At 33.7% G+C, this 15,769-nt stretch overlaps 1 protein-coding gene across 1 annotated transcript in view; it reads right to left on the bottom strand.

The window, feature by feature from the left end:
* The window catches only part of notch1a (notch receptor 1a), a 36,907-nt gene that overhangs the window by 7,756 nt on the left and 13,382 nt on the right, over positions 1 to 15,769 (bottom strand). The window contains 19 exon segments of the mRNA XM_058758156.1: positions 923 to 1,494; positions 1,610 to 1,722; positions 2,827 to 3,084; positions 3,179 to 3,311; positions 3,601 to 3,785; positions 4,692 to 4,845; positions 5,195 to 5,396; positions 5,481 to 5,709; positions 6,577 to 6,729; positions 6,811 to 6,930; positions 8,138 to 8,251; positions 9,226 to 9,564; positions 13,434 to 13,544; positions 13,632 to 13,822; positions 13,824 to 13,863; positions 14,674 to 14,787; positions 14,895 to 15,008; positions 15,085 to 15,270; positions 15,349 to 15,504. Coding sequence (XP_058614139.1) covers positions 923 to 1,494; positions 1,610 to 1,722; positions 2,827 to 3,084; positions 3,179 to 3,311; positions 3,601 to 3,785; positions 4,692 to 4,845; positions 5,195 to 5,396; positions 5,481 to 5,709; positions 6,577 to 6,729; positions 6,811 to 6,930; positions 8,138 to 8,251; positions 9,226 to 9,564; positions 13,434 to 13,544; positions 13,632 to 13,822; positions 13,824 to 13,863; positions 14,674 to 14,787; positions 14,895 to 15,008; positions 15,085 to 15,270; positions 15,349 to 15,504 — 3,484 coding nt within the window.

The following is a 15,769-nucleotide window of genomic DNA, read 5'->3' as shown; positions in this document are numbered from 1 at the left end:
TGAAGGAGAGGTTAAAAAACTTAATGGCACATTTTCCACTGGTTTCTCTTATTTGTAATTTTATTACAATTTTATTATATGTAAATATTATTGTTATTAACATAATGTTTATTTGGATTTTTCTTAGGATGCATTTTCCAAAGGTAATAGGCTGCAAAATTTAAATTAAAATTATTCCTTAATTATAACGTAATTAAAAAAATAAAATAAAACCAAATCAAACCATAAAATTACCAAAATCAAAACTGGAATGAAAATAAATGAAACCTTATTGGAAATATTAAAAAACGAAATAAAATTAAATAAAATTGACAAATGTTCATAACAAGATGACTTAAACTGAAATTATAGTAAAAATTGAAAAATATAAAAATAAAAGATCACTCAAAATATTAATAAATAATATAGTAGTACATAAATAATACTAAAATAAAACATGTGACAGCCTTGATGTTGTAAGGAACATTTCACTATGATTTTCTCTGAATTTTCTATTTCTACTTTACTATTTTTCTATTATTTTCCAAAGTTAATAAAAGATTGTGAAAATTAAATGAAAATTAAAATCATTAATGATATAGTAAAAATTTTTTATAAATAAAATTATGTAAATTAATATATATATATATATATATATATATATATATATATATATATAAAAACAGCAAAAATAAAACAAATTGAAAATAAAAATAAATAAATATAAAAATCATATCAAATAAAAAAAAATCTAATAAATAAAATAAGTAAGCCTCTAATGATAAAGCAAAAAAAAAAAAAAAAGACTGTTTAAAATAACACTCAATGTTTTATTTATAGATATATTATAAAGTAAAACAGTAACACAAATAAAGAATACAAATAAATAAAAATATAAAATTAAATAATTAAATAAAAAAAAAAATAAATAAATTTCACTCACTTGCACTGCCCCTCCAGTCTTTGGCAGTCAAATCCATCATACAGGCAGCCAGCGTTGGCGCACTGCTCGTCACATTTGCCGTCGTTGAAGTACCTCCAGCACTGCAGGGCGGTGCTACAGTTCTGCCAAGGGTCGTCGAAATTCAGAGAGCAGTCGCCGCCGTCCCATCCGCACTCGTGATTGTTACACTGGGTATCGCAAATGGCGTTTCCACCCCTGCCTTCGCACTGAGCGATTTCACATTGGATCTCCACCTTCGGCGGCGGGGCGATGTCTCGGCCCTGCCCTCCTTTGAAGGAGTAGTCAAGGATGTGGCAGAGGAGTCCGTTGAAGTTGGCTGGACAGGAGCATCGGAAGAAAGGGGCGTCGTTGATGGGTTGGCAGGTGCCACCATTGTAGCAGGGGTTGTTGAGGCAGGGCGAGTCCATGCGTGTTTGGCACTCGTGTCCACTAAAGCCTGGTGGGCAGAGACAGCGGGGGCTCAGGTGTCCCGACACGCAGGTAGCGCCGTTACGACAGCGCAGGGAGCCGCAGGACTGGGCATCATATTCGCAGGAGGAGCCAGAGTAACCCTGAGAGACAGTCAAATGTTAGCAAGTGCATTTAAAGGAGTTTCTAAACTGATCCACAAGTTTGTGTTATGTTCAAATCATAGCATTAGCCATAAATGTGTGTGCTTTTCCTCACCGGCTGACACTTGCAGATGTATCCATGTTTGGTGTTGCTCGCTACAGCACACGTTCCTCCATTTTTGCATGGGGTGTCCTTGCAACCGTTGAACACAGTTTCACAGCGCTTGCCTGTAAATATATAAAAAACACATTTAAATAAAATTCACAACCCCCCCCCAAAAAACAAACATTTCCCCTAAATCTAATAAATAAATGAATGTTTAAATAATTACATCTGTGAAGTACAATTCTAACTATATTTCATAGTTTTATTTGCACTAAATTTCATTTACACTAAAATAAATAATATCTGTGAAGTAAAATTAAATATAATTTATCAGTTTTTGTTGTACTGAATTTAAGCTAATAAAATGAATAAAATTAAATTATACTGTAAATTATATCTGTGAAGTATAATTCATCAGTTTTTGTTGTATTGAATTTATAAACAAATCAGTAAATAAGTAAAATGTTTAAATTATATCTGTGAAGTACAGTTCTAAGTATACTTCATATACTTTGTACTAAATTTATAAATAAATCAAGAAATTAAGGAAACACATTTAAACTGTAAATTATACCTGAAGCACAAAACTTCACAAAAATCTGTTTTTGTACATTTTTGCTAATAAGATAAATAAAAATGTATTTAAATTGAAAATTATATTGTAAGTATACTTAGAAATACATTTCTCGGATATAATCAATTAAACAAATAAATAAATAAAAATGTTTACATTTTAAATTATACCCTTGAGGTATAATTCTGTTTACTTTGAATAAATCAATCAATAAAATAAACAAAAATGTTTCGATTTTAAATTATACATGTGAAGTATAAATGCATAATGAATTGTTATATAGTGAAATATAGTTATAATGTATAATTATATAGTAAGGAAGCATACTTCAGACTAAATCAGTAAATCAATCAATCAGTCAATAAATCAATAAATACTGTTTTACAGAACTGAGAAACGTTTTGTCTGCATTAAAGTAATAAGAATTTGCGAGGGAAATAAGCTTGAAAAAAAACGTAAATTATCCTTAAAAGTTCATTTTTAAGCAAAATATAGCCTTAGCATTCAATTTTTTTTTTTCAAATTCACTAACACTAAATTATCTAGTGTTCACTGCAATCATATTGGTTATATTAATTGATAAACATTTATTTTCACTGCAAATGTGATCATTTGTGCTCATTCATGCACTGTGTCAGATGCGTGTTTGTACCGGTGTATCCTGTACGGCATTCACAGCGGAAGTCGTTGATAAGCTGTACACAGTTATAGGATCCGTTGGGGTCACAGGGGTCAGACAGACACTCGTTGACGTCGCCCTCGCAGCGCTCGCCAACAAACCCAGCCGGACACACGCAGCCGTAACCTCCCACACGGTCAACACAGCGGCCGCCGTTAAAACAGCGCGGTTCGCCGGTTAACGGATCCACGGCCGGGGAACAGTCATCGACGTCAATCTCACAGTGAACGCCTGCAAACAGCCAGAGAAAACAATCGATACAATTCACCTACTGAAGCATGAAGTGATGAATCCAGCGTTTGTGAGCGTGTGAATGTATCCGTACCTTGCGTTCCCCGCGGGCAGGAGCATTTGTACGTGTTGATGAGGTCAATGCAGGTTCCTCCGTTCTGACAGGGTTGAGACAGACACTCGTTTATCTCTTTGCTGCAGTTGACTCCGTGATATCCAGGAACGCACTGCAGGAGAGAAACAGACGTTAGACTCGTGTAATGATGATGTACAGTGCTGGATAGTAACTGAGTGCATGTAATCTGGATTATGTAATCAGATTCCAAAAATTAAGTACTCTATGTTAGATTATATTACATTTTAATTATATTATCAATGTGATAACTGAGTTAGGTCACAAGTAATCCAATTATATTACCTAAAACGTGTAATTTTTGTCAAGAAATCAGGAATGGACTACAATTTGCAAGTAATCTGCTCAGCACTGATGATGTTCAGGTGTGTGTGTTTTCATACCTCACAGCTGTATCCTCCCAGGTAATCGGTGCAGGTGGCTCCGTTCTGGCAGGGGTTCGGCTTGCACTCGTCCACCTGCTCCTGACAGTAGCTGCCCGTGTATCCGGCCTGACATCTGCACAGGTGTGTGTTACCCACATCAACACACTGACCCGCGTTACGGCACAGAACGGCCACAGACACTCCTGAGAAAAAGTGCAAATTATACATCAACTTTTAATATGACATTTTAATGTCGCAAACATTTTTTAAAAGACATTTCCACTAGTAATTTACAGCTCCTTTGCGCATGCTAGGAGAAATACACACTTTAACCAGGGTCAGAAATTATAAATATTGCCAAAACTGGTATACATCTCACCAAAAGCATAATGATTTAAATGTATTAAATAAATTAATACTCATTTTTAAAACTATTTTTTTTATCTGTCATCTAAGACTGTGATTCCCAAACCTTGCTGTCACTGAACCCCTATCACTTTAAATATTTTGATTGAAGTATCCCTTAAGTTTTAAGTTATTATTTCAGTTAATTTAACAGTTTAACACATTCACATGTCCACAGTTTTCTGATGTTGGTTTTTATTTGAGTTGTTTACAGTTATTTATTTTTATTTAAAAAATTGTTATTTTCATTTATGTAAATTTTATTCTCCTTATTTTCATTTATTTTTACTCATTTATTCATGGTCAGAAATTATAAATGTGCAAAAAAGATTTAATAGTTTTGATAATATATATAAATTTGGTAAATAAAATGTAATATTTTTATTATATTTTAAAACTTAAATTTAATAACACAGTTGGTTAATGGTCAGATGACATGCAGGTAAACAAATAAAATATTTTTTTACATTTATTTCCATTACATTACATTATTTAAATTTACAAATAAAACTTCTTACATTTATTTACTTGTTCATTTATACGTATCAACAGCTTTTATTTTACAATTATTTAACCATTTTAATTTGGCATTTTTATGATTATATTAGTTTTCCATCAACCTCCTGCAGTTTCTTCAAATATTCTATTTTGGTAAGTTATGGGTTTGTTAGAAAAGTGCTAGTCTATTTAGTAGTGATTGTTACCTTGCTGCTTGGCGGCAACCTCACAGCTGACACTGGGGACGTCGCAGTAGATACCCGTCCAGCCGCTGGCACACTGGCAGGTGAAAGACGCCCCCTGCTGCCAACAAGAGCCACCGTTCTTACACGGCGAAGAGTCACACCAGCGCACCAGACTCTGTAACACACAAACATCAGGAAATAAAACATGCACCAAATATATCTATATCATGAAAATATACTAATAAAAATTAAAGTGAAAAAAAAAACACAATATAAAATATATTGTTTATAAAATATTTAAAAAATATATATATATACACACCACTTTATATATAAATAAAATAATTAAAATAAAATAAAATAAAATATAACATATTAATATAACTATAGAAACTATTTAAATATATTTCTTTAAATATATATATATATATATATATATACACACATATATATATATATATTCCCGTAGACCCGTTTACAGATTTATGTTGTTTAGAGAGCAAAAATAGCGTGTGTTTGTGTACCTGGCAGCTGAGTCCGGTGTATCCGTGTGGGCAGGTGCATTTGTAGGTGCCATATCCATCCTGACAGGTGCCTCCGTTTTGACACGGTCGCGAGTCACACTCATTAACGTCATGCTGGCAGTAATTCCCGGTGAATCCCGGCAAACACACGCATGAGAAAGAGTTTATGCCGTCCACACATGTTCCACCATTAAAACAAGAGCTGGAGAGGAGAAACAACACAGATTGAGATTGCGTGTATGCAATCTAATTTTAAAATGCATTTGAAAGCGTGTCGTGTGCGTACCTCTCAGTGCAGTCGGGTGTGTTGACCTCACAGTTGATGCCGCTGAATCCTACAGTACAGCTGCAGGTGTAGCTGTTGACGCAGTCAGTGCAGTTCCCTCCGTTTCGGCAGGGGGCGCTTACACACTCGTCTATGTCCTCTGCACAGCGCTCACCACGGAATCCAGCCAAACACACACACACAAAGGCATTCACACGGTCCTGACACACACCGCCGTTACTGCACGGATCTGAGAGAGAGAAGAATTACCATCACTGCCATATTCAGTCTTTACTACTAATAACTCTTGTTTGTTGCCACATAATCTTTTCCTTTTTGTTTATTATTATTTGTTTAAAAAATTTAACTACATTATTTTATTTTTTTAATGTTTTTTTTTTTTTTACATTCATTTAATTACATTTTTATTTTGCTTTATTGTACTTTAGTATTACTAGGTCCATCCAGAAATGGCATTTTATACAATTTTCTGCATTTACATAAATTTTTATATTAATTTTATTTTTCCATTTGCACTTGTTATTTTGCTTTTTGTACATTTGTATTATTAAAACAGCGCAAATAAAGCACATTAAATATTACATTTTTAAATAACTTCATTTTATTTAATTTTCAGTTTTTTGTTAATTTATTCTTTCAATTGTTTTCATTTAATTTTCTTTTACAATACTTTTATTTTGTCATTTGCACTCATTTTGCTTTATTTGCACTGCTTTAGTAACAAATGCACCATAAAACACATATATTATTAATTATAATCATTTTTTTTTAAATAAAGCAACATTTATTAAATTTTCTGTTTTATTTTTCAATTTAATTTGATTTATCTTTTTTACCTTATTTTATTTTACCATTTTTGCCTTTGTTATTTTGCTTCATTTGTACTGCTTTAGTAATACAAATGTACAATAAAGCACATTAAACTAAGAAAAACAATTGCAATTACAGAAGATAGCATAAAAAAAAGTGATTATAAAATTTGAAAAGTAAGAAAGCTGCCTACGTAGACAGCATTATAGGGATAACGAGCATCATCTTAATGTTCTATGATGCCCAGAAATGCTGTCTAGGTTTGTGTGTGTTCTGCGTGTCTTACTTGGCGCGCAGTCGTCATTGTCGTTCTGGCACAGATCTCCACTGAATCCGGGGTTGCAGCGGCACTTAAATCCTCCACGCTGGTTCTCACACACTCCTCCGTTAGTGCAAGGATTCCTCACACACTCGTTAATATCCACCTCACACGTCTGACCTGTAGTGAGACGACAGTGGTTATGATGAAGATCACGACATGTAGAGAACAGGAAATGCACATAAACTCACACACTCTTACCTTGCCATCCAGCAGGACAAGCGCAAGAGAAGCTCTGAAAATCCTCAGACTCGCGACAAACACCTCCGTTCTTACAAGGACGCAGAGCACAGGGAGCCAAAACGCTCTCACACACCTCACCTGAAACACACACATTGAGAAAGTGTCAAAACTGATGCAAAAGTTACATATACAGTAGGCCAGGATTATTATCGTTTACAAAACCTAAATCCAAACTAAAAAGCATTTTTGTAACTTTAAATAAAAAATAAACATTCATGAAATAAAAAAAAACTTCTTTTTATTACTAAATAATTATTAAATATTACTTTTATTACTGTGAAATTAAATAATGTTTATAAAAACTTTAACTAGAATAATTGTTATAAGCGTAAAATGAATAAAAAAAACAGAAAATATAAAAATAAAAACTAATTAAAATATTCAATACTATTTAATACTAAAATAACTAACAAACAAATCAAAAACTAATTAAAATAAAACAAAATTACTAAACCTTTAAATAGTACAAATAAATAAGTAATTCAAATTATACTAAAATAACTTTTAAAACAAAACAAAAACTAATTAAATGATTAAAACAATACCCAACAAAATTGTTAAAACTTTAAAAATTACTAAGACTAAAATAAAATAATTTAAGATAAAAATAATGAAAAACTGAAAATATAAAATATAAATAAAATATATAAATATAAAAGTAAAATTCAAAAGATGCTAAAATCTTTTTTTTAAACTATTTTTTTAAATAACTTTTTTAATAAACTTAAAAAATAAATTAATTAATTAACTACAATAGTATATGCATGATACTAAAATAACACTGATACAGGCAGGAAAACACTGCAAAAGCATATTGTACACCCCCTGAATGTTTGTTTATTAAATATTTTGGGTAATTTGAATATGTTTTCTGCTACCAGTAAAAGTATATTACACATTTGAAATCCACCCAGAATTCTGCAGGTATTTCCTTGAAATCAATGCAGAAAATAAGCAAAAAGCCTGTCAATTCTTTCATTGTTATTTCAGTCTCGCTCTTCTATTGCCTCGTTTTTCCAACTCGGTTCCTGCAGGCACTTCCTTATCTGTTTCCATGGTGACCAGCTGAAGCAGGAAGTCACTTGGCGTTTCCTTCTATTGTCAATTATTTGCCTCAACAGGAAACAGGAAGGGGCCAAACAGGAAATGGACCTATTTGAGTAGCCACCCTCAACACAGTGCTGTTATTTCACGTCCTCTTGACATTCTTACACACACCTCTGTAAAACCTGCCGTTTCAAAACAAGAACCAGCTGTACAATGGCTGTTACGTGTGTGTTCTTACCTGTGTAAGGCAGCATGCAGTTGCACTTGAATCCGGCCACGTCGTCGATGCAGGTGCCCTGGTTTAGGCAGGGGTTGGACGCACACTCGTTAATATTTGTCTGGCAGTTGGGACCTAAATGCAAGAAAACACATACCATCAGGTCACACAAAATGCATAAATAAACAAAAGGGGAAATGCATGCTTTTGGGTGTGTAGCAATACAGTACAACAGCATTGTGACAGCATTACTCTGTTGCGCAATATAATTAGCTTACAATTACTATTACTTTAAGTTTAAGTTATATAGTCTTACAGTAAGAATTGTTTTATTTTAATAATGCATTGAAAAAAAATTGCTGTAATATATTTTATTTTAATTTATTTTAGCCCACGCATGCACTGAAGCAAATGCATATTAACTTATTTTATAAATTAATAATTTTTATTATAGAATTTTATGATTATTTTTAATGTAATTTATATATATTTTTTTAATAATGCATTAAAAATACATTATTATTTTAATATATTTTATCATTTAATTTTTAAAACATTTTGAGGCCAAACATTTTGCATCCATACTTAAAAAGTCCACCAGGATAATCAGTTAACCCAGGCAAAACTGTCGTACAATTTATCAAAGTCAAATCACTTTATATACAGCAGCAAAAGTACTTTTCAAAAATGTTTTGACCTTTTTAAATTGCATTTTATTATTATATTTTATATTATTATATTATATATTTATTCTTTAATTTTGACACTGCAGTTAAATTTTAAAATACTAATTCATAATGTTAACTCAATATGCATAAAATTTCACACAGCCTGTCACCGTTTGCATGCATATCTATATTAATCATCTTAAAATTCTTTACTGCTTAACTTTTCAAGTTCAAAATCATAAAACAGCTGTTTCAAGTTTGCATTTAATGCATTTCTATTAGAAAAATTCATACAATTTAAGATGATTGAATGTGAACCATCACAAACTCCTCCTCTTATGTACTGCAAAGGATTGTGGACCAGAAAGCATGCATACTATGAAAAGACATTAGGACTAATCTTCCACACTATTTAGGAAGAATTGGAACGCAGCATCTTACCGCTGAAGCCAGCTCTACAGGTGCACACGTAGCCGCTGGTCATGTCCTTACAGGTGCCTCCGTTCACGCACGGGTTGGACAGACACTCGTTGATGTTGATGTCGCAATTGCGTCCTGTCCAGCCGGCCTCACACATGCATCTGTAGCTGTTGATCTGATCCAGGCAGTTGCCGTGGATACAGGGGTTGCTGGAGCATTCGTTGTGTTTGGAGAGGCAGGTGGCGTCACGGAAACCCTCCGGACAGAGGCAGGTGAAGCTGTTGACGCCGTCGATACAGGTGCCGCCGTTGTGACACGGGTTTAACGTGCAGTCGTCAATGTTGATGTTACACATTGAGCCTGTGAGGAAAAACAATGTGTAAAAAAAAATGTGTGGAAAAGACGAGAGAAATGCAACTTCTGAAATGCAACATATTTCTGTGTGCAACTGAATAATCAGTGGAAAATATTATAGGATGAACTTGATTTGATTCTAAAAGTTGCTTTTGAAGTCATTAATGCTCACCAAGGCTGCATTTATTTGATCAAAAATACAGTAAAAACAGTAATATTGTCAAATATTATTAGAATTTAAAATAACTGTTTACTATGTGAATATATTTTAAAATGTAATTTATTGCTGTGATCAAAGCTGAATTTTCAGCATCATTACTCCAGTCTTCAGTGTCACATGATCCTTCAGAAATCATTCTGATATACTGATTTGCTGCTTATGAAACATTTATTATCAATGTTGAAAATAGTTGTGCTACTTATTATTTTTGGGGATACATTAAATTTAGATTTTACAATGAAATGAACGTTTAAAACAATGTAATTTATTTGAAATAATACAATAATACCAATAATACTTTTTTAAAGTAAATATAATATAGAATCATTTTTAAATGTTTAAATTTTTTCATTTTAATTACTTTTTAAAAAATTTTACATTTTAAAAGTTATATAAAAATTACACACACAAGGAAACTTGAACAATGACGAATTTTGACCTATTTAAGACCGTAAAGGAGGCTAAAGGTAAAGGAGTAAGACAGTAAAGGAGGTTAAACAACTTAAAGGCCATATATTTGATTCAGCCTGTCATTTTCCTCACTGACCATCTGCATTTATCATATATGATGCTTTCCAAAGTCTTACAGTGATCTAACCCAAAGTTTGAAACGTATAACTATCAATAAGTGAAAATGCATAGGAATGTTCCTTGGGACTCAGATGTGTGTTGACCTCTTGTTCTTTGTCTGCCTTTGTGTGTGTGTTTGTGTGTGTGGGCCCCATCCCAAATCTCCAGCTCTGCTCCGAATGCACAAAGGATTTCCTCCACCCTCTTGTGCTCTTTCATTCGTCCTTTCTCTCTGTCTTTCAGACCCACTCACACACCCCTCACACACTCGCCGGGGGGAGGGCAGGTCCTACAGAGGGCTATTTGCAGATACAAAAGGACAGACCCTATTTCACACACGGCCGAACAACAATTACCCCCTCGATACACACACACACACGCACACATCCCTCCTCTGTAGGGTAATGGGTAACTGTTTGATTCTCTTACAACAATGGGACTTTATTGCAGTTTCTCTCTCACATACTACAATACCTATCGTACCACTCAAAAAGTGTTCAGGTCATGCAAAACAAACAAACACCTGTTCACTTGCAGCACCCATAGACTGTTTAACCATTATATACATTTTAGATACTGATTTTTTTTAAATATCAAAAATTAAATAAAATAAAAAATATTATTTGAAAACAATTTTTTTTTATTATTATTATTATTATTATTATACAGCAAACAAAAAAGTAACTAAATAATTTAAAGATGCATTCAAAGCTATTTAAATAGGAAAATAAATCAAATTGATGTTCAAAAAGAATTTTGCTTCTCTTATGAGCGCAAAGGATTGTGGGCAATATAAGCCCTTAATAAAATAAAGTTGCAATGACAATGTCCGTACTTGAAGATCAGGACATACTAAGCTAAGAAGCTTTTTTTTTTTTTTTCATCTGCATGTTATTTGCATGCAAGTATTTGTATCTAGTCAGTTTAATAAGCTCAAACATTTTTATTACTTAACTCTTAATTTCATGCATATAAAAAGGGCTGTTTCAGCTTTGCATTCAGTGCTATTGTAGTAGAAAAGGTTGTAAAATTGAGGCTGAAAAAGTAAACTGTCCTCCCCTTCTTACATAGCGCAAAGGATTATGGGCAACGTCAGTCCTTAAAGCTGTATATAGAAAAAGTTACAAATAAGGCACTTGAATGACAAAAATACTCTATATACACAAAAAACATTAAAAAAATAAAATAAAATAAAATAAAATAAATAGTGTTTTATGTTGTGTATGCTTGCCATCTCCATGCAAGCATTAGCTAAATTAGTTAAAATTCTTGCTCTTTTGGCTTTGCATTCAGTGCTATTTTAGTAGAAAAACTTGTGAAACTGACATTGAAAACTGTTTTTTTGGATGGATTGAACTGTTTTTTTGGATGGATGAATCTTGCATGGATTTAAATCTTTAACAAGACTCAAATTGACACAGAGTGAGAGACTGGATTTTTTCGATCAGGTAAGGTACAAGTGATTTCAAAACGTTTCAGCTGGTTTATATATATCGTGTATATATTATTTATCTTGTGTAAGATGCATTTGGTTGAGTTGAGCTGCAGTAAAGCACTTCATTGTAGTATTACAGTGATTATCTCTCTGCAGCACGCAGCGCGAGCAGTACAAACAACAATGCAGAATATTAATAATTATGACTAGGATTGTCATATACATAACATTATAATGAGAACACTATTATAATAAAACGCTGTGAATTTTTAGAATTTAGTTGCCGTGCTTCTGCGTGTTGTTGCGTGAAGAATGCATCCATTCATTCAGAGCTGCGCAGCCGCAGACACGTTCATGCATTCGGGGCATTTTGTGCAGATAGCCTATAAGTCGTAATATTAACGTTATGTTGTATAAATAATGAAGTGTATTCTATATGAGATAAATGATGAGTTAAAGGGACAGTTCACCCAAAAATGAAAATTCTGTCATCGTTTACTCACCTTCAAGTAGTTCCAAACCTGTATGAATTTCTTTGTTCTGCTGAACACAAAGGAAGATATTCTGAAGAATGTGGGAAACAGAGCAGTTCTGGGGCACCATTGACTTCCATAGTATTTTTTTTTTTTCCTACTATGGAAGTCAATGGTGCCCCAAAACAGCCTGGTTACAAACTTTCTTCAAAATATCTTCCTTTGTGTTCAGTAGAACAAAGAAATTCATACAGGTTTGGAACTACTTGAGGGCGAGTAAACGGTGACACAATTTTCATTTTTGGGTGAACTGTCCCTTTAAATCCCATTGATTAAAAACCTGCTATTATATGCTTCATTCTACTGGTCATCTTCAGTGCGCGCAGCTCAAAACAGAAATGCAGAACATTAATATATTACTGTCATATAGCTACATAATGTTATATTGAGAGCACTATTGTAAAAAATGTTGTGAATTCTTAGGGTTTCGCTGACGTTTAATGCCATCTTTTTAAATCAGAACATAAAAAATTATTTTTGTATCTATGAGGCGTCCGTAACACATTTTTCCTGTGTGTTAACGTCAGTAAATATGACTGTCGAAAGTCTGACTTGACTCTTGGCAATGTATCCCCCCCAAACATAAGATTCGACTATCAGTCGACTATTGGCAAGATTTGAAAATTCCGATTCGACTATGAAAATCCTTGGTTGGGGACACCCCTAGTGTTTAGGCATATAAAAACTACTTTTTCTGCTTTGCATTCAGTGTTATTTTAGTAAACATTTATGTTGAAAACGAAATAGGCAATATTAGCCCTAAACAAAATAAAGTTTTGTTTTAAATTGTTCTTATGTTTTTATTATAGGTATAATAATAATAATAAGGCACTTCATGCTTTGCTAAATTGTGAAAATCCTCCTGCTGCTGTCCTATGTTCACAGTATAACAGGGCCTATTGTACCTTTTCCTTAAATGCAACATACAAAGGGTCAGTCTTGTGATCATTCGGGCCGTAGCATTAATGTAAAGCACACCTGTGTGAGAGTGTGTCCCAGTTGGGAAAGGCAGTCTCTGTCCTAAGTCATATCTGTTATCTGATACGCAAGCTCTGCACTTCGCTGGCCACCTGTTCCCCTGTTCTCACACACACACACAGATGCTGCTCTGACTCACCTGTGTATCCGGGTTCACACACACACTCGTAGCCGTTGATCTTGTCGATGCACTTTCCATAGTCACATGGTTTACTCTTGCAGTCGTCAATGTTTATCTCGCAGTTTTTTCCTGCAGATGCAATCACGACATGATTAGGTCATCATAAACTCACCATTATATTTTGCACAAGTGTTTTTATGAGCATGCATGTGTTACCTGTGGTTCCTTTAGGACAGGTACAGGTATACGCGTTCTCTCTGTCCTGGCAGGTGCCTCCGTTTCGGCAGGGTTGGCTCAAACACTCGTTTATGTTGGTCTCACATAGGCGGCCCGTGTATCCGGGGCGACAATCACAGGTGAAAGCGGCCATGCCGTCCCGACACACGCCGTAATGACAGGGGCTCGACGCACTCATTGATGTCCAGCTCACAGTGAGCACCAGCAAATCCTACAGAAATACATTTGAAAAGCCATATTTAGAATGTTGGAAGTGACACTCATTTCATATGCAAAGAGGTTAGCCAATCATAATACAGGAAATTTACATATGGACTTATTTATTGAGTGTGTCTCATTTTTGCGTAGGCTGCGTATGTCATTGAGGCTGCCTCAATGTTTTTGGTGTGGAAAATAAAAAAATAAAAAAATATTAAATAAGAAATAAAATACAACAAAAACAAGATAAAATAGATTAATATTAAAAAGGATAAAATAACAGAAAAAAATTAAATATATTAAATAACAATAAAATAATTAAAATAAAAAAAACAATAAAAATAATATAAATGCTAGATCAAAAACCTCAACTGAAAACTTAAATCAAACTTAAATGAAAAATTTGCCTTGCCAACTAAGTGAAATAAAATAAGTTGGAGTATTAAAATTACTATAAAATAAATTATTCTTAAATAAAAAATAAAAATTGTTGATAAAAAAAAGAATTTAATAATAATAATAAAGAAATATTTAAAACAAAACTAATAATGACAAAAGCACATAAAATAAACTTAAAATGAAAACTTAAAATTTAATGCAAAATATTATTGAATATAAAATATAAATAATTCTAAAATAACATATAGAATTCTTAAGAGACAGTTACAAAAAAGATTCCAAATTCTGAATGTTCAGAAAGGTGGAATATTTGAACCAAAACAGATGTGAAAATGTTTTTGGTGCTAGAGAATATCACAACTAATATTATAAAATGGACTTCAATGGACTGCAAAAGTGCAGAATATGACTTAAAGATGTGTACCTGGAGTGCATTCGCAGGTGTATTTGTTGGGTCCGTCTGTGCATTTAGCACCATTTTTACATGGTGTACTGGCGCACTCGTCCACATCCACCTGACACAGATTCCCAGAGAACCCTGCAGGGAAAAATACATGCCACGTTTATTTTGATTGCTCACCCACAATGCATCCTCATTGCTAGATTTTATGATCAGATCTCTAAAAATAATAATGCTGCAGTCACCTTTGGGACATTCGCAGTGGAAAGAGTTGATCTTGTCGATGCATTTTCCATTGTTGAGGCAAGGTTGTGATGCACAGTCGTCCGTGTTTATTTGACAAAACACACCCTCGTAACCTGCACACCAAAGCAATCCATCAGAACAACAGTAATGATGTGCTTTTGATGCAGGTCAATGGTCAAAGACTCATACCTGGCATGCAGATGCAGTGGAATCCACCGATCTGGTCGAGACAGGTGGCGTCATTCTGGCAGGGGTTCGACTTGCATTCGTTGACATCCATCTCACAGCGTGGACCTTCATAACCTTGGAGACACTTGCACTGGAACGAGCCTTTAGTGTTGAGACACCGTCCGCCATGCTCACATGGGTTCGCACCTGAAATGCAAACACTATAGTAATGCAAAATTGTATTGCGTTTAATGTTCTTTCTAATCAATCATGTGTTATTCTTACCGAGCGAGCACTCATCGATGTCTTGGTTGCAGGCGGATCCCGTGTACCCGGGCGGACAGGTGCAGATGGCTTTTCCGCTCACCGGGTTCGTGTCGCAGTTTGAGCCCTTCTGACATGGATTACTGATACAGGCATCGTCAAGATGACACAGAAGACCTGTGGGTAACAGTTTTGTTATTGTTAAAATTAAAACTTAAAAATCGGTGTTGGTTACTGAAATTAAACTGGAATAAAAATTTAAATATATAAAAAATATGGTTTTCATAGACAGAAATGAATTCAAATCCAATTTAATGATAAATAATGCCTATAAAATGAAATAAACTGAACTAAAATAAAATATTAACGAATGCTAAGACTGCTAAAACTATTGTTTTCGTAGGTAGAATAAAAAATAAAACAAATTGAAATATAAACTATG

The sequence above is a fragment of the Onychostoma macrolepis genome, chromosome 21, assembly GCF_012432095.1.
Source record: "Onychostoma macrolepis isolate SWU-2019 chromosome 21, ASM1243209v1, whole genome shotgun sequence".
Classification (NCBI taxonomy): Eukaryota; Metazoa; Chordata; class Actinopteri; order Cypriniformes; family Cyprinidae; genus Onychostoma; species Onychostoma macrolepis.
Note: the sequence above shows the minus strand (reverse complement) of the source record. Positions and strands in the feature narration are given on the sequence as shown.